Below are 19,071 nucleotides of genomic sequence, written 5' to 3' on the forward strand. Positions count from 1 at the left end.
TCACATTCTCCGGTGAACACAAAGGGAGCTGGCGGACAGATGCAGATGACGGCGCACGTCTCTCCTCCTCTGCCCCCTCCCCTCTCATTGAAACGCCATCATTCCGCAGACAGTGTTGATGTATTTTAATAATCCGTGCAGCGTCCTCTGTTCTGCTGCTCACTGCAACCACCGGGACACGGATTAAAAAACTGAGTGGGACCTGATGATGTAATGGTGGTGTGAGCTCTTCATCCAGACTCCGAGCATCCAACAAACACACACTCTGACACACTCAGACGAAGAGCCGCTTAAAAGTCCCGTTGAAGAAAGAGAGGATGTGTTGTTCTCAGAGATCAGCGTGTGCAGGCTGCCTATGACAGCCGTGCAATACGTAGACACCGGCGTACAAAGGATGCGCTCATATGGTCAACTGGGGGCGTCGATTCATTGTCCCTGTAACAATAAGCACCGAAACGCAGTCAGTATGACTTATATATCACATATTTCAGGCTTCATCAGGAAATCCAACATTTACCACTGCCACGGGTCACGATACACGTTAGAATATACTTCACTGTTGCTTATTTTGTTCCAGTTTAGTAAAATAATAATCAGTTCAGTATGAACAACAGCTGACAGGTGATTCAGTCTAAACTGACACAGATAAGCCAGAAACAGTAACGGACTATTCAACGCAAATGAAGACATAACACACACGTACGGGAGATACTGTGTGGCCCTAAATGACTTACTTATGGGTTGATAGATGGTTTTTTTTAACCATTTGAAACTCTGAGCTTCACTGTGTGTTCTACAGGTGATGACTTCCGTTTTTAGTTGACGAGTCGCTCTATTGACATCATATTGATGATCCAACTATCCACCATGTCTTCACGATATGGTGGATAGATGGATATTTTCCCAACAGAGCACTTTGCTCCCAAACTGCAGGTTTACTTGTTGTTCACAGAGTTTCTAAAAGTAGAATGGGAGGCAGAGCCTTCAGTTATCAGGCCCCTCTCTGTGGAACTACCTGCCAGTTTGGTTTCAGGAAGCGTCTACCTTTAAGATTAGGCTTAAAACTTTCCTTTTTGATAAAGCTTATAGTTAGGATTGGCTCAGGTGATCCTGAAACATCCCATAATTTTACTGTTATTGGCCTAGACTGCTGGAAGACCTCCCATGATGCACCTCTCCTCACTCTTCTCTCTTTACTCTCTATGCACATGACATTATTGTTCTCATTAACTTGTGTTTATCTTTCTCAGCAGGTATCCCTGGCTTGATGTTGTGGTACTTGTTGTTCCCTTTCCTGTTGGTCGAGGGAGATGGCCACCCTCCCTGGTTCTGATGGAGGTTTCTTCCTGTTAAAAGGGAGTTTTTCCTTTCCACCATCGCCTCCTGCACGCTCGGGACGGGAGATTGGATCAAAGAGAAGTTTTGGCACAATCTGTTGGTTTCCTTAGCTTGGCAACTTTTTAAAAATTGACTCAGTATGAATTGTCTCATTTCGAATTTAACAAATTAAAATATATTAGATTATGATTGTATAACAATGAACTGGATTGTTATTGGCTTGAGTTAGACTGTATATGAAGTGCCTTGAGAAGATATTTGTTGTGATATGTCGCTTTATAAATAAAACGGAACTGAATTGAATATAAATATGTCCACACCCAACTGCACATGCTGAGAGCCCAAAAACCTTTGCTTTTTCCTCTTTAAATTAAATCAAACATCAGGAAATCTACCACTCTAAAGCTGACAGAATTATTGTTTGAAAATGACTGGAACCAGTTTATTAGGTGCATTCTTCTACTCATTCTGCATGTTAAACAAGGGTTGGTCCCCCCAAAAAAGACAGTTCATTATGTTAGTTTGAGCTTTGGGGAACCAGATTTTATGACATTTATGAAGACAGTAATTTATTACAGAAATAATTATCTGGTATATGGGTAATTATATTTAACCATGTGCTTGAGTTGATTCATTTGACACATATAAAACAATGCAAGTAATTGTAAACACAACTTTATGAAAACTAAGCTCGATATAGCAATTACAAAGTAGCTCAAATCTGATTTCGACACAGTCTCTCAATATGTCAAAGCTCCAGGAGAGATTAAGCATTTTTTAAGAGAAATGTAACGAATCAAAGTATGTATACACCAGGACGCTTTGGGGGCATTAATGTCTGCTTTGACTGGTTTTGAATTCAGTCCTGTACAAAAATGATTTCAACATGTTCGGTGAGGATCTGTCGCATCCTGTAGTGGTTCAACTCTAGGATGAGAAGCAGCAGGTTACAGAATCCCAGGGCTGCAAGACAAATGAGATTTGTGCTGCAGATGTTCGGATTGAATGCATTTTGATGCAAACAGTCACAGCATGAGTCTGAATTGCATAATCTGGTTTCCTACTGTTGCTAACAATTTTGTCAGATCCCACGTTGAACATCTTGACGCACCTGGATCTGACATCAGCTGGTCTCAGATCAGTGAGCTGCATGAATTTGTTCAGCACTTTAACGTGATTCAAACCCTGCTATCATTCGTGTGCAATACAATCGCTGACAATCACCTTGAAGAATTTATGGTAGCATCTGAACCTTCACAGTATAAAGGTCGCACAGACAAACTACTCGTGACTACCTGTTCAGCCCTGCTGTAGCCCCGCCCCGCTCACCTGTGAAACACGGCAGCCGCACCTACCTCGTCAGATATGTCATTTCCATGGCAGCCTTGCACTGAAAACACACACACCAATCGCACACACTTCCCATCTTTTGCCTAATTCCCTCGACATGCAGGAACTCTTGGGTTACCTCCAGGACCCGGAGCTCGTGGCTCGGTTCCAGAGACTATGTGGACTCTTCCTCGTCGAAGCCTCGTGTCACTGCGGGGGGAGGACACGAGCTCCAAATGGAGCTCCAACCACCTGGGAAAAAGCACGTGGGCACCTGAGGAGAAGATGGGACCACCAGGACAGCAAGTGGAACCATCAATACAAGGGGAACGGATGTACTGCTGGTGTGAGTCATTCAAAGCTAAATGAAAATGCTCCAGTCTAAATGTTGGCTGCAATATGGCTCAGAAGAGTTCATGTGCAGTTGATTCAGATACGATTTAAACATCAGGCCTCTGCCTTGGTTTAAAAAGCCTCCTCAACTGGCAATGTCTGTCATTACTAGAAATGAGGAAGTCGCATTTAAACACACACTAGATCAAATAGAATCCTTAGACAAAGCGTTAGATTTATTTGAAGATTGACCAACACGTGACTGGCTTTTCTCGTTTGACAGGGTGCTTGTGTCAGTCACTAGATCTTCAAACTGCGAGGGACTTTCATGTTCTGTCTTGCATGACAAGCAGCTTGTTTGGTGAATATACTGTCAAGAAACGTATGATTTCTTTATGGTGTAAAAGCAGCATTACTAAGGAGTATGAACCTTTACAGGATAATTTAGCGTGAGACAGTGAGTGAGAGCCAAACAGCTGTTAAATATCCTATCTTTACGGTTGTAGGAAATAAACTAGATGCTATCATAGATGTATCATCAGAGTGGCCAAGGAACTACAGGTCTGTTACCGAAAGTCTGCATTACAACTTGGGAAAGGGTAATTTTACAAGGTCATCCAGCCTCCTCCCTCTGTTCCTCCATCTAACTTCAACCTCAGATTATGCTGCATTCACTGTACCTCGGAGTTTTAAACTTTTTTGGTCTTTGCTTTGATTTTTAATGTCAAAAGCCTCATTATTAGTTATATAGTTCATTTAACTGAAGAAATAAATTATCCAATAATGTTAATCCAGGACTTTGTTTAGTGTTTATTTCCAGACGAAGAAATCTGACTTCCAATTGACCTTCTTTATTTTTTTTACCAGTCGGAAGTTCGAATTTCTCATTTCCTGTTTGTCATTGAATGCACCACCAGTACAGCATCTATCCTTACAAAAACAAACAGTGAAATATGGTGGTACCAGACCAAAAGATCAGTGGTAGTTTTAACTGGCCAGCAGAACTTGGTACCTGTTATAACAACTTTGACCAGTCCAGCATATGACTTGTGACGACACTGCACCTAATAGAGGGATCAGTTTGTTGTGTAGTCTGAGCTCTCAGGCTATTCGCTGTATGCTCTCATGTGGTGCTCTGGGGGTTATGAAGTACTACAGATATGAAAAGAGGCAAACCCATAAGAAGAGGGAGTAATGTTTTTCTCTGTAGACTGATGGACTCCAAATGGTTTGGAAATGGCCATCTAACCCTTCCCAGATTGATGGACAGCAACAGTTGCTTCTCTAAGATCATTGCCAAGGAATCCTTGGCATTGTGTTAACACACACCTGAATGCTCCAGACCAGCAAATTGACAAGACCTCTGCTTTTATAGAGGTGCTCACACTTACTGATGATCAGTGCATTGATCAGCAACACCTGGCTGCAACATACCCTCTGTGTAGGCCTACTTAGTTTGGACTTAGTTTTTCACATCCTGCTTCTGCATTTCAGCTTAGTTCTTGTTCTATAATGACACAGTGTAAAAAAGTAATGGATTGTTGTTAATTGAGTAAGTAAAAATGAGTAGAATAGTCTTATAGAATTGCTTTCATGGGTCTTAGTATGAATTAATAAATGTATCATGAAGAAGCTACAGAAAAAGGTCTTTTCTGAAACCATTTCAGAGTCTGTCTTTCTGCACCAGGTTCCATCTTGTTTTGTGTTCATTTGCATTTATTCCCCGTAGGACTGCAGCAAGCATCAGTATGAGGTGAGGAACTGGCTGCTGCACTGCCTCTTCCTGTTCTCAGCTGGCCTAGGTCATGAAATCTTTTACATCACCTGTCTGCCCTGCATACACTGGAGTCTGGATCCATTCCTTTGCCGTCGCCTCGTCAACATATGGACTGTAAGTCAGAGAGAGTAACAATCTTTGCGCTGTGTGTGGGTGTGTGTGTCAGTGTGTGTTGTTAAGTTAGAAGTACATCTCCTTCACAATGCCACCTCTCTTCTCATCTGCAGCTCTGTCTCCTTCTCTTCACTTTTTAAGCTTCCTTTCATCCCTCTCCCCCTTCTAGTGACCTGTCTCTGACACCACAGAGTCCATATATCCTCAGGCCGAGGGAGACACAGGGGCCAGCCTGACATAGTAAGAGGCCACATATGAGGACACATCACGAATAAAGCCTGCTGGATCTCTGTTTTCTATGCTTATTCTGACAGAATCCAGTAAAGTATGACCAACATTTGAAATGCAGTCCCTGGAAGAGTCACTATGACACTTTAAATGACGCTCAGACAGCCAAGCACCCTCACTCTCACAGTGTGTGTGTGTGATGGGCAGTGTGTTTTAGTGCTCTTTGTGTCCCTGCCCTGAGCACTTAGGTGCCCTGTGTCTGAACCCCGTGTTTGGACCCCCCGTGTGAACTTCTTTCAAACGTACACATAAACTCCAACACACACATGCTCACACTCCCCATGTCGCCTGCTAAACACACTCATTGCCCGCCCTCTAGTTAGACATTACCAGCTTTCCACAGTGTTGCCCCCCCCCCCCCCCCCCCCCCCCCCCCCTTATCTCTGGACCAACCATTTGGTCTGTCAGCCCTCAGGGAGCATCACCCTACACCTCTGACTTTTTACAGCACTCTGCATTGTGTTGGTAGAGTTAGCTAAGGTTCACAGAGACCTCAACTCAACTCCACGCAGCTTCATTTAGATGTCACCCAAGGGGCTTTACGGAAAAAAAAAAAAGAAGGAAAACAAGAAGAAATGAATCGAAGTTAAAGATTAAGATAAAAATGTGGCAACTCCTCATGCAAACAACCTCAGTGACACACACACATTCACATATACACACATGTAGCCTTGTGTCCTTTCACTGCACTTTGTTAGTTTTACTTTTAGAGTGACTTTGGCTGACTTAGAAGACAGCAGCATAATGAAACATATGGTCATTAATTACACTGCAGTGTTATGTAAATCATGCACCTACTTAAAAAAAGTTTAATTTAGCATAATGAAACAAAGAGCATGGACTAGCATATGAAGTGTAACCTCAATTCCACAAAAAAGTTGAGACAAAGTTGTCAATAGATTCAAATCTCATAAACCAATATTTCATTCACAATAAAAGATGTAAAAGATTGAAACATTTCATAATTTTAGGAAAGATTTCAGCTCATCTTGAACATAATGGCAGGGACACGTCTCAAAAGTTGGGACAGACAAAAAACTGGAAAAGTAAGTAGTTCTAAAAGGAAACAGCTGGAGGAACATGTTGCAACTAACTATGTCAACTGGCAACAGGTCAATAACATGTTTGGGTATAAAAAGAGAGTACCTGCACCTTAGAGAGTTTCTGGACAGATGTTCAGAAATCTGAAGAAAAAAATCTGTCCACAAACTGTGGAGCAATTTCAGAAAAATGTTCCTCTATTGTCCATAATTTTATCAAAAGATTCAGAGAGTCTGGAGACATCTCTGTGAACAAGGGACACAGCTGAGAAGGATGTTGAATGCCAGTAATCTTCAGTCAATCCCTCAGGCAGCACTGCATTAATAACAGACATGATTCTGTCCTGGAAATCATTACATTGGCTGAGAAACTCTTCCAGCAATCATTGTCTGTGACCTGCCTGGAGTCCAGTCCTTTCACCAACTGAAAACATTTAGAACACAACAAAGAAGACTCAGGACTGCTGAGCAGCTAGAATCCTATATCAGACAAGAGTGGAACAACATTCCTCTCCCAAAGGTCCAGCAGCTGCTCTCCTCAGTTCGCTGATGTTTACAGACTGCTGTTAAAAGAAGACAGGATGCTACACAGTGGGAAACATGGACCTGTCCTAACATTTTTGAGACGTGTTGCTGCCATTGAATTCAAGATGAGCCAATAATTTTCATGAAATAGTAAAATGTTTAACTTCCAACATTTGATATGTTTCTATATTGTGAATAAAATAACATCTCACGGCACTCTGTTTTTATTTACATTTTACACAGTGTCCCAATTTTTTTTCAAAAATATGGTTGTAAACTATTTTCACTGGATTCCAGAGCACTGGTGTGTTAGTCAGCTGTATTCACAGAATCAAAAGTAATTTTATATTCCAGAATATAGAACTGTTCAAGCTGTACGGTTCTCCCCAGTCCTGGATCAGCTACTTCTGTGGTTGGCCCAACATTATAAAACCTGTCTTGTCATTTATGCTGTTATGACATAAATAAGATGAGTTTGCATTTGAATAGTAACTACAGTCCTCTGCTGCTGCAGGTGCTTGAAACTTAAACAAAAACTGTGAACAACTCATCAGCTACGATAAGGCTGAGAGAAGGGACACAGATTATCACTGTTGAGGTGATTATTGGTTTGGAGGTGTTCCCGTTGGCAACGGTGAGCAAACGTATGAACAGATTATAGAGAGAGTTTCTGAGCACAGGCAACAAAGGGATGAAGTCAGGTGGCCCCCAGGTTATATCCTGGTAATAAATCAGTAATATTCCAGAAGAAGGCACAAAAATACCAGCACGAGAAAAAGAAGAAATGTGAGAGAAGATATACAAAATCACCACACAGAGACAGAGAATGGCTGCAGGAATGGAAAATGAGATATCAAAATGCTTTAAGTGTAACACAGACCACATGTGAAAACTAAATCATGCAAAAAGATTCTCATAGAAGCCAGGTTGGGTATTTGTCTACTGATTTCTGAACAATTAGCAGAGTTAGTTTAAATTGATTGGTTTCCTGACACACGTCCACACATTTCCAAGAGGACTGAGGTGAAGACGGCCGTTCTAAAAGCATGCTACTGACCTTCATTATCTAGCTCACAGCCAGCTTCCATTTCCAGGTTTGGGCTCATTGTCCTGTTGAAGAATTTCATTTTGACAAAGCTCCAGATTGTCTAGCTGATGATTTCAGGTTATGATGAAGAATCTTTTGGTAGTCTCCCATCATCCACCACTTCTTCTACTGAATTACGACCTTGAGAATGTAAATTGTCCTGTGCATTGACTGCTGCCAAATGAACCCTTATAATGTTGACACAAAGAAGCTACCAGCTGGTGGTGATCAAAATCACTGACAGGAAGTTAAGGCATTAGAAACCTAAAACACATTTTGGAGCTTTCAGCACCACTGAATTAACATCCAAGCGAGTGTGTTTACATCTGGAGCCAACATGTGAATCGTCTTTGATAATGAATGACCTATAAACATTCTTAACCGTATACTACAGTCTTGAGTATTGTTTTCTTTTTATCAAAAAGTAAAGCTCCATTCAGCAAAAAAAAATATAAAAAGAAAACCTCTGAAGATTAAATTGCTGCGCACCTGTCAGTCAGTCTTTATACGGAGGAACAAGCTCTACTTGCTTTTCTGCAGTCCAGTTAAATTAACTCTTTTTCTGATGTAAAATGGTATTCCTAGTTGTTTGATCACCAACTGTCCTTTGCTTTTATTTTCAAGTGTAATTCAATTGTCAAAGGTTTATTCTGCAGTACTGTGGAGACCACTAGTAACAAAACCAGCCATTGATCATGTCCCTGTGAAAGAATCACATGTTTCTTTTCTTACAAACAATGACCCACAACACCCTGCCTTCTTTATACATACACACAATCAACACTCAGTCCCATCCTCATGTTGACAGATCAAAGTCCAAAGCTGCTCTGGCCTCGATCAATATACTTATTCACAAGGTCAGACGGTCTTTAACTCTTCTGTTAATGTGACCAGACTGTCTCTGGGTTAGCCCTTTTGATGTGAATGTTACAAAGGCACCAGTGAGGCAGTGGAGAGATGGCTTCTCTGGAGGCAGCTGAATGTGATGTTTGTGTAGATGGTAAGAGCAGGAACGGGGGTGTATCATATCATCGAAGCACTAGAGCTAGTTAGCAGACTCTGTGTGTGAAAATGAGGGGGTACCCTTGTCTCTTCTCTGTTTATCAACCACTCCTTTGTACCACTTGTTCTGTCAGGATCTGTGTAGGTTCTGATGCAAATATTTGAATAATAATGTTTCTATTTATGCGAGACAAAAGAAGAGGGAATGGAAAAGGGTGTGCTCGAGGACAAACCACTTATTGTTGTTCTCTCCTTTCAGATCATTTGGATTACTCTGTCCACTGCTAAGGAGATAGTTACTTAATAAACTGGATTCATGTTACAACCAGACCAAAAGATCTGCTTGGTCAGATATCACACTACAGACAGCAGACCAAAAATGAGAGTTTGTATTATTGTCACTGGTAGTTAGTGTTAGTGTGACTGTGCTTTGATAATTGTACTTAATAATTTGCCTTCTTATATGATATGGGCTGTGCTTCATTCATTTTTCAGTCATCATTTATTCACAATAATTCAGACTACTTTGTAACTTTTGAATTGAATATTAAAACAAAGTGCAAATAGAAAAAAACTTTTTTTCAGAATTCAAGTTGAGGATTGTTGGTTTATATGGAAGGAGCTTGGTTTCTTTCTGTTAAAAGGGAGTTTTTTCTTTCCACAGTCGCCTCGTGCAAACGCAGGATGGGGGAGTGGATCATAGAGAAGTTTCAGTATTATCTATAGGTTTCCTTAGCTGGACTACTTTCTTTTTTTCATTGGCTCTGTGTGAATTGGACTCATTTGGAATTCAGTTAATTAGATTTGACTGTATTATGACTGTATTGCAGTGAATTGGATTGTAATTGGCTTGAATTAGACTATATCTTTGAAGTGCCTTGTGTTTAGATTCACAGGCAGCACATTTTATCCATCCAGCAGCTGAAGAGTTAAAGACTGCTGCTTTCTCTTGCTTTTAACTCTGATGTTGCCCTTTTGTCACCTTCATTTCCTTTAGCAAACCATTAATCATGGCACGTTATCTAAAATGTATTTGTATGTATTTATGTCTCATATTTCATGTATATTTTAAATGTTTTGTTGATTGGTTTTATTCCTTTACTGGTTTTGTTTTGTACTCTATGTCACAATTTGAATGTTATGTTATCAATTATCTGCAGCATTCAAAATGCTACAATTTAATTTCTTTCACCATCCTATATGTAAAGCACTTTGGATCAGCTTCTGTTGTTTTAAATGTGCTCTCTATATAAAAGTGGATGATTGAGTTAACTGTCAGCCAATCAGCATCAGATATACAATCATTATAAGCTGTTAGTGTTTGGGGGACTGTACATAAATCCTTCACTCTGCGTTGGGTAATAGTGACACAGATGGATATCTCAGTGCAAGCTTTAATGGGCCGTAATACCTCAGGAGCTATGCTTTGTCATGTAAAACTGACTTTGTATGCTGCATTTATACCTCACACTTTATATTTGAAGTTTGGAGTTTGTCTCACACTTTTGAAACATGAATAGGCTGTTAGCAGTGTTGTAGGTAGCTTTGTCTACTTGTGTTTTTGTAATGTATGTTCAACATGAACATGGCAGACTACAGGAAGTGCGTCTAGTTGCAGCAGTATCTTTGGCAGAGGTGAACCATCAATCAGTTGGTGGACTTCCTGTAGAGTGTTGTGTGCTGGCCTCTGTGATGAAACATTTGAACATGACTGAGAAAACAGGTCCTCAGTCTTTCTTCTTCTTTTTTTGCCTCATTTTTTAAACTAAGAACAAGGTTGTCTCACTTTGTAGCTTAACTGTCTCTTTTATTTCATTTCACTTATTTAGCTCATTGAGTGACACTTTATGGACCGGATGGAATATCATCAGTGGTGCAACAATTCAATTCAATTCCGTTTTATTAGTTCAGTTTTGTTATTATCAACATGCCAATTGCAAACAAATGACATCTCAAGGAACTTTATAGATACAGTCCAGTTCAATCAAGTACAATTCCTTGTAATCCAGTTACAATCAATAAAACCAAATCCATTAATATTCATATTGGTCCTTCAGGATTGTTTCTATACTCAGATATATTTATTTTATTTTCTTTAAAAAGAGGTGATCAGTCCACGATCAGACAATATGCATATACTGCCTGATAAGCAACTAGGGTTAAAAGAATGATTGTTGTTATGCAAAATAAAATAGAATTAAATTCATATGGAAAAATAAGAGAAATTAAATTAGAAAATAATATAAATTTTCATTGGGATTATAAAATAAGTATCTTTTTTTCCCTCAACAATCATTATGAGCTGTCAGTGTGTAGAGTTATTGCTGCTGGCAGGAAGGAACCCCAGGAACTCTGTATCATTCTGTGTTACAGCAGAGCTGAAAAAGCCTCTGACTGAACATGCTTTGTTCTCTCAACACAATGTTATGAAGCGGGTTGTCAGTGTTGTTGTTTATGTTCATTGACTTTTACAGAATTCTTCTTTTTACCGTCATCCTCAGGGGCTCCAGAGCAGCCTGTCTTCTTTATCAGTTTGTTCAGTTTCTTTGAGTCTTTGGCTCTGATGCTGCTGCACCAATAGATGCTGCAAAGCAGATTCCACTTTCCTCCCCAGAGTTGTACACGATATATAACATTTTGATGCAGACATTGAAAGACCTAAGCTTTCCCAAAAAGTAAGTCTGTTCTGTCCCTTCTTGTAGACAGAGTATTGTAGTTCCATCTCCAGCTCTTCTTCCAGACAGTGTTTGGCTTATTGCTGGTCTTCCGTAAATCAACAATCATCTCTTTTCTTTTCTCTTGTTTCTATTGAAGAGGAGGTGATTGTTCCAACATCATGTCACAAAGTGATTGTCCAGTTCCCTGTGCTCAGCCTGTTCTCCATCACTGACGCAGTCAACATCCGCAGAGTCATCTGAGTATTTCTGTAGTTGACAGGACTCAGAGTGAAGAGCAACTGTTAGAGTAAAGTCCCCTGTGGTGCTTCTGTGCTGCTGACCACCTTCTCAGACACACACAACCCTTCAGTCTCAAAAACTGTGGTCGGTTTGTCAGGTAGTCAATAATCCACATTTTTCTGCAGCTCTTTCAGTACAGTTTACTAATATCTCTCCTCCAATTTACTTCATTGTAGGATAAATGGTGGTAATGGCAATTTTTCACAGTACTGTATTAGTTATTTCACCACTGGATTGCATACTTCAGCCATTTAAAACCATGCTTTTGAAGCCCCCTTCAGATTGCTCTTCTTCTCCTTAATTGATTTTCTCATGTTTGGCATAACTCCAGTTCTATCCATTGTCTTTGGTTTGAACTAGGATGTAGAGTGTCTCATCATTATCATCGTTATCACCATAAATGCTAAACCTTGGTGAAAGGGAACATATCCCTGTGCCCTGGTGAAATCCTGTCCAGTCTCAGGATGCATTTGCAGGGAAAGATCTCTGTGTCTCTATATCTTTGTCTTTTCAAGTTACTAAACTAACTGTGGGTTAATAGATGTACTTTCAAATCTTATTCACCATGGTAACAAGCACTTCCTGTTAGTGATATAGTAATAACAGCCTCTCTGTTCTCTCCCTTAAACACACACATTAGCATCGTGCTGCCTCTGTGCGCTCTGCCTCCATGTTCCTCACTAAGACAGCCATTCATTAAATATACAAGGCAGAGCTTTAAATAAACCTAGAGCTGGAGCAGGGTGCCTGGCCCAGTGCTGCTGGGATCTCATGAAAGAGAAAAGGCAGCACTCCCCCAAACACACACACTCACACAACGATTATTGTGTCACTGTGTGAGGAGCCCTCTGTCTCACCCTTTTCTCACACTCTTCTTTTAATTGTCTTTGTATGTAAGAATTGGACTAATTTGGAATTTAATTAAATGGATTTAATAGGATTATAATTGTATTACAATGAGTTGGATGGTAATTGGCTTGGATTGGATTGTAAGAGCCTGGAGATGAAATTTGTTGAATCATTTGGTGCCGTATGAATAAAATTGTAATTACTGATAAGTAAGTGATTACTTATTTATGACAGGGTGAGATCAGTTTTAAAGCAGACTGGTCAGTCTTTTTACTTTTGATCTTATCATCCTCTTCCTTCATATTCTTCTGTGGTCTTTTTTTGTGTTCAAAGTAAAGATGCTGTAGAATTATTCACATTTGGTCACTGTTTACAGTGAGTGATAGGATTCAGTGTTGAACCAAAAAGTCACTACAGAACACCTGTTTCCTCTAGGTGGTGATGTATGCTGGCCAAGTGATGAAAGATGTGCTGAAGCTATCTCGCCCTCCCTCACCACCTGTGGTCAAACTGGAAACGCGTGTGGATGCAGAGTATGGACTGCCCTCCACCCACGCCATGGCTGCAACTGCCATCTCCTTCACACTTTTACTCAGCGCTCCCTCCAGAATACAGGTGAGTACGAGCAGGCAGATGTCACGAAACAGCCAACCAGCTTCAAGGTGTCATTGTTCATTATGAGCCACGAAGGATGAATAAAAGTAACATGTACTATGTTTATATTCAGCTGAAACTAGATTTTATAAACTTTCACCATTCTCTGGAGTCTCCATTAGAAAATGGGCTGACTTGGCCACACTGCTCCATTTATGGCTTTTTCACTGTCTGTATGTCTACAACCACACTTGAAATATGTCTTCAAAGTATTGTATGGATTCCTTTTACATTTTTCTGAAAACATTTTTCATCCCTAAAGGGTAGTTGACTTTGACTACTGTAACATTTCCATATTTGGTTCTGAAGGAACTGTTTTCGAGAGAAGGAATTTCACTCAGTTAGTTGCAGACTGTCTTTGTTACTCCCTCCAATTGAAATCACAAACAAGTCGTTCCTTTTATGCACGGGCATTTATTTGCACATAGCTATGGTCAGCCATACTGTGAGAACTCATTGGCCACGTTAACTCAATGGGAGTAAGAAAGGAAACTTCAAGCGTTGAGTCACATCCAAATCTCCGTAGCCTTATTAAGCAACATCATCTAATTAACATGCCAGGTGCGGTGCTCTGTTGCTCGTGTGCAGTGTAGAGTGCGTCTGAATAATGCCCCGCCCCTCCACGACACAACAACATTCGTTCCGTTATTGAATACACATCTCTCTGTGTCTGTGCATGAACTTAAAATATATTATTAACAGAAATATGATCTTTTTACAACGTGAATTATTTAATTGTCAACTCAAAAATATAAAATGAACTCAAACTGTGAATCTGTCTCTGACGGCAGCTACAGTCTTGTTGCTCAAGTAAAGCAGCATATTTATTCATCTCTGACCACACATTTATATACACTCCAAACCAAAGGTTTGGACACATCCACTCATTCAAAATGTGTGGAGATGTTTTTATAAACTTTTGACTGGTATTGTATACCAGTACTTTGTTTATGGTTTATTTATATTTATATGTATTTATATTTGTTTGTTTTGTTTTTATTGTCGTCTGTTTCCTGACTTACCACAAAGTCCATCTGGTGCTGAAAATGGGTCACAAATTTGTCTTACATAGAGAGCAAAATCCAGTCTACTACATGGAAAGTTTTCAGACCTCTACAGTTAAATTCCATTCAGTTTGTTTATATAGCACCAATTCAAAACATGTGTCATCTCAATGCTCCTTAAACAGAGAACAAACAAATTCCGTTAAATCTAATTAAAAGTCAAGTTCATTGTAAACCAATAAGAAATATTTTCAGTTCAAATCAACCCAATTATTTATAGCTATATTTATAGTAATAACAGTTCATATAAAATAACGCAGCCAAGTAAGCGAGTAAGTAAGTGAGTATCATGCAGACTATCAACAATCGGTTTAATTCAATCTCTCGTCCTGAGTGTGCACAAGGCAACGGTGGAAAGAAAAAACTCCCTTTTAACACGAAGAAACCTCCATCAGAACCAGAACCAGAACTCAACAATTACAGTTGATTAAGCTACATCAGTCTGATATTTATGGTGCAAATAAACATCACAATGATAAGTACAAAATAAGGTACACTCTTAATTCTAAGGTTTTACATGTCAAGAAATAATAATCATCTGTTAAATCCAACCTCAGATGAACAGCAACACCTGTCATATTACACTGTGTCATTATTTATTGAGCAAATACTAAGTTCACTCTTCAATGTCAGTGTAGATTCTCAAGTCATGGCAGCAGAGCTCTTAGGATCATCTTTCAACGGTAAAAAGAGTATTCATATAGTGTAGCCTGTACTCTTTAGTTTAGTTGACCACTCAAAGTGCTTTTACACTACAAATCACATTCATCCGTTAACACACACTCATACAGCACGTCTTAGTCTAGACAATGTTACAGGCTACGCAGTGCTTTAACCCTGCCACACACATTCACACACTGATGGATGCATCAGAGGCAACGTGGGGTTACATCGCAGACCAAAGACCAGACCAAAGGGGAGATGTTCGGTCATAATGCACAGCAGCATGTTTGGAGAAAACCAAACATAGCATATCAGCACAAACACCCCATACCAACTGTCAATCATGGTGATGGAGGGCTGATGATTTGGGCTTGTTCTGTAGCCACAGGACCTGGGCAGTCATTGAGTTCACCATGAACTCCTCTGGATACCAAAGTGTTCCAGAGTCAAATGTGAAGCCAAAGCTTGGCTGAAACTGGGTCATCAACTGGACAATGATCCCACACAGCATCAAATCTACAACAGAATGTCTGAAAAAGAAAAGAATCAAGGTGTTGCAATGCTCCAGTCCAAGTCCAGACCTCAACCTGATTTAAATGCTGTGGTGGGACCTTAAGAGAGCTGTGCATAAAGCAATGCTGCAAACCTCAATAAGCTGAAGCAATGTTGGAAAGAAGAGTGGGCCACAATTCATCCACAACCATGTGAGAGATCCATAACATCACACAGAAAACCATTACTTCAAGTTATTGCTGCTAAAGGTGGTTCTACAAGCTGTTGGCTCATGGGGTGATCTTCACAAACTGCTCTTGTGCTTTGTCTCAGTTTTTGTTCAATAATGACACAGTGTCAAGTTTTGTTGTTTATCTGAGGTTGGATTGACCTCATTTATGGACCTGGTCAGAACCAGATTATTTTTTTGTTTCTCCTGAGAGGATGGGATGCCTTTTTCACATGACTGTAACTGGTTTTTCATTACTGATTAATCAACATAAATGATCACAGATGATGTTCTTCAACTTTTATTATAGCTCAGCTTTAGCTAAATGGATATTGAACGATAGTTGTGACACTGAAGTATCTAGAAGACCTGTTGAGTTCCTTTTAAGTTTCATGCATTATCTCTTAGGTTTAGTGTTAGTATTTTTGTTAAAATCATTGTAGAATGAGATTGGACTTGAGGCACTGCAAGCCTGTCGATGGCAGATTTCAATGATGGGAGTGTCCCTGCTGTCCATCTCAGTCCTGACTGAGCTGTTGGACAATGGGCTTTGAGACATGGGGCTAGCAGTCACCATCAGTCACTATCAGCCACACCCATGGAGCTGCTGTTTTATCCTCTGATAGACTGGACTGAGTCAATGACTGTCAGTCCAGTTCTCCACCTCTTTCCTTCCTCCTCCTGACTCTTCCTCTTTTTGCTCCCACTCTGCTGCCAAGTCAATAAAGCACTCAAAGCCTCAGTCATAGGCTGTCTTGATCAAGCACTTCGTGGTAGTAAAGAACAGCATAAATGCAAAATCCCTCAGTTAGGAGTTTACGGCCTCTGGAGCTGTCAGAGTGATTTGCAGTCAGATCATTTCGAGTAGCTCTCTGTCCTCAAGGTCAGAGAAATCAGATCAACACCCAGGAGGACTGTGTACAGTAGTGCAAATAACTGTGCCCTGAAAATCCTCAAGGAATCCCCTGACAGAAAAGAATATGTATACCCACAGAAGAGTAGCAGGCTTTAAGAGGCTCCTGAAAAGCTCCAAGTCCTCAGGGCAACTCAGCCTGTTACAGAGCCAGGTCAGAGGTCACGACAGTCAATCACAGACTGACCCCCTCCTGTCCCTGGCATCCTTTGTGGCCATTCATAAAAAAACTTCTCTTCATGAACTACCACTGAATAGGCTTCCAGCTGCAAAGGACAGGAAAAGACAGAGGAAAAAAGGAAAGGAGGAGTAGAGGGGAGCACAGGAGGGGAGGGTGGAGGAGGTGAATGAATACATGAGGCCTCTCTTCTCTCTGTTATTGAAATGGAGGGGGGAAATAAAACCTACTGCCATACGTAAAGAGGGGAGGAGGAGATGAGGGAGAGACAGCAGAGAAATAAAGGAGCAGTGAGCAGATGATGGGCTGTACGTCAGCCAGGCTGAGCAGATAGCTGTCCAACGTCAAAGTGGAGAGGATCGATGAACGGATAGTCCGACGGCAAACTAACAGCAGAAAGGTGCTAAATGAAAACCCAGAGGACTACAGTGGGTGACGTCTGGCAGGCACGCATCATTCAGACAGAATTCTGTTGTGTAGGTCACTGATGTGTGTTTTTGTGCCTCAGTTCCAGTTCGAGGTGGGTCTACTGCTAGCAGTGACGCTGTCGTCTTTGGTGTGTCTGAGCCGGCTCTACACTGGCATGCACTCAGTTTTGGTGAGACACACACACACACACTCGTGTATAGCTGTACACACTGTAGATATCATGGCATGAAACATTCAAGCCAAAAGTAGAATTTATAATTCATATGTGCGTCTGTCTGAGGCTTCGCTTCAAGAATCAGAGTGCTGCACATTTCCTTTATTTAACTTTATTTATCACAGTAATGTCTGCATCAGTCATTTCAGTACACTCTGATCATAACTTTTATCAAAAATTCATTTTTTCTCTCAATATACAAAAAGGAGCAGACATTTAAAAACTGGCAGTATGGAAGTAGTTATGATTTATTAAGCTGTTACATTGAAATGCCACTCACTGTCAGAAAGTGATCATTGGTATCTCAAGGTGCTCTCAGATGGTAAGTTGCTGCATCCCATTGGCATCAATCACTTCCTAACAACAGGAGCTAGTTGATACAATTAAAGGGTTACATGTTTGTGAAATGTGAGATTATGAAGTAATTTCCTAAGCACTTAGATAAGTGTGCAAAGAGCTAAGCTTAACTGACTTACTTCCTGTTTGGATCCATGGAATTGAGGTGGATACATTTGCTCCCTGCTGTGACAGTTGAAGAGTAGTGTTGGGAACAAAAGAAAATGTTTTGTTTTTTTTAAATCAAAATAGGTAATGGTTTTGTAAGGTATACTTTGACCAGGACCAATAAGCCAGGTGAACCGTTTAATGATGAGCAGCTTAACAGTTTAACCAGGTTATCATCGGAAGTGTTTCTGAACAGATACTGCCAATACTCTGCTTTCAGGATGTGGTCTCTGGTGTTTTCATCTCTGCTGTCCTCATTTTGTTCACCTACCCTTACTGGGAAATCTTCGACCGCTTCCAGCTCACCAGCCGCTTCTCGCCCATCGTGGTGCCGTCTCTGCTCCTCTTCCTCAGCTTCACGTACCCGGAGCTGGACCATTACAGCACCACAAGGGGGGATACGACCACCATTCTGGGGGTGTGTGCTGGTTGCTCAGTGGGATACTGGGTGAATGAACAGCTGGGGCAGACGTTTGAGCCCCAGGGGGTGTTACCTGTACCCCTACCCACACTGACTGCACTGTCAGTGGCACTGGGTGCTTGCCGCTTCCTGGTGGGAGTTGTGGCATTGGTGGGAACTCGGCAAATAGTGAAAAAACTGAGTTTGCAATTGTTATATTTATGGTACAGGGTGCCAAAAAATGCCGAGAGTGCCAGGAGGAAGAAAGAGATAGAAGTGCCATCTAAGTTCAGCACATACACAGCCGTGGGACTTGTTAATTCTATATTGGTCAATAGAGTCTTTGTTTTAATAGGGCTGCTTTGATCTTTAAACATGCTCGACTGTTGAACAATGATTAGAGGTAAAAAAACATGTCTAATTGTTTTCATTGTGCATTAAATTAACCTTTTTAAAATGTATAGAATTTAATGTATGACACCTCAGTGGAAATGATTCCCAATAGTCTATTTGTGACTGAGCTGAAAAAACAGAGCAATAAAGTTTTTATCCTTTAGTGTGATCATCATTTGTATTCTGTAGCAAAGGTTAGAGCAGATTGCTTCTTTTCCCTTCTTGAATGGGGGAAACCATCCTTTAAAAGCTCATACGAGTCCGGAACAGACCAAAACCAGCTTAACCGAATTCTGGTA

The 19,071-nt window shown here is 40.6% G+C and overlaps 1 protein-coding gene across 1 annotated transcript; it reads left to right on the top strand.

Moving 5' to 3' along the window:
• Positions 1–2,691: 2,691 nt before the first annotated feature.
• On the top strand, positions 2,692–18,780 carry sgpp2 (sphingosine-1-phosphate phosphatase 2). Its single transcript, XM_072393006.1, has 5 exons — positions 2,692–3,013; positions 4,730–4,891; positions 13,075–13,254; positions 17,341–17,430; positions 18,200–18,780. The coding sequence occupies exons 1-5, from the start codon at positions 2,786–2,788 to the stop codon at positions 18,743–18,745; spliced, it is 1,206 nt and encodes a 401-aa protein (XP_072249107.1). The 5' UTR covers positions 2,692–2,785; the 3' UTR covers positions 18,746–18,780.
• Positions 18,781–19,071: the final 291 nt, after the last annotated feature.

The sequence above is a fragment of the Leuresthes tenuis genome, unplaced genomic scaffold, assembly GCF_036924035.1.
Source record: "Leuresthes tenuis unplaced genomic scaffold, fLeuTen1.0.hap1 SCAF_9, whole genome shotgun sequence".
Taxonomy (NCBI): Eukaryota; Metazoa; Chordata; class Actinopteri; order Atheriniformes; family Atherinopsidae; genus Leuresthes; species Leuresthes tenuis.

Excerpts from the sequence above, each read along its gene's own strand:
- sgpp2 (XM_072393006.1), top strand. The coding sequence starts at position 2,786 with ATGCAGGAACTCTTGGGTTACCTCCAGGACCCGGAGCTCGTGGCTCGG. Across the intron at positions 3,014-4,729 it reads GGAACGGATGTACTGCTGGT|GACTGCAGCAAGCATCAGTA; the intron begins GTGAGTCATTCA and ends TATTCCCCGTAG. Across the intron at positions 17,431-18,199 it reads CTGGCATGCACTCAGTTTTG|GATGTGGTCTCTGGTGTTTT; the intron begins GTGAGACACACA and ends CTCTGCTTTCAG.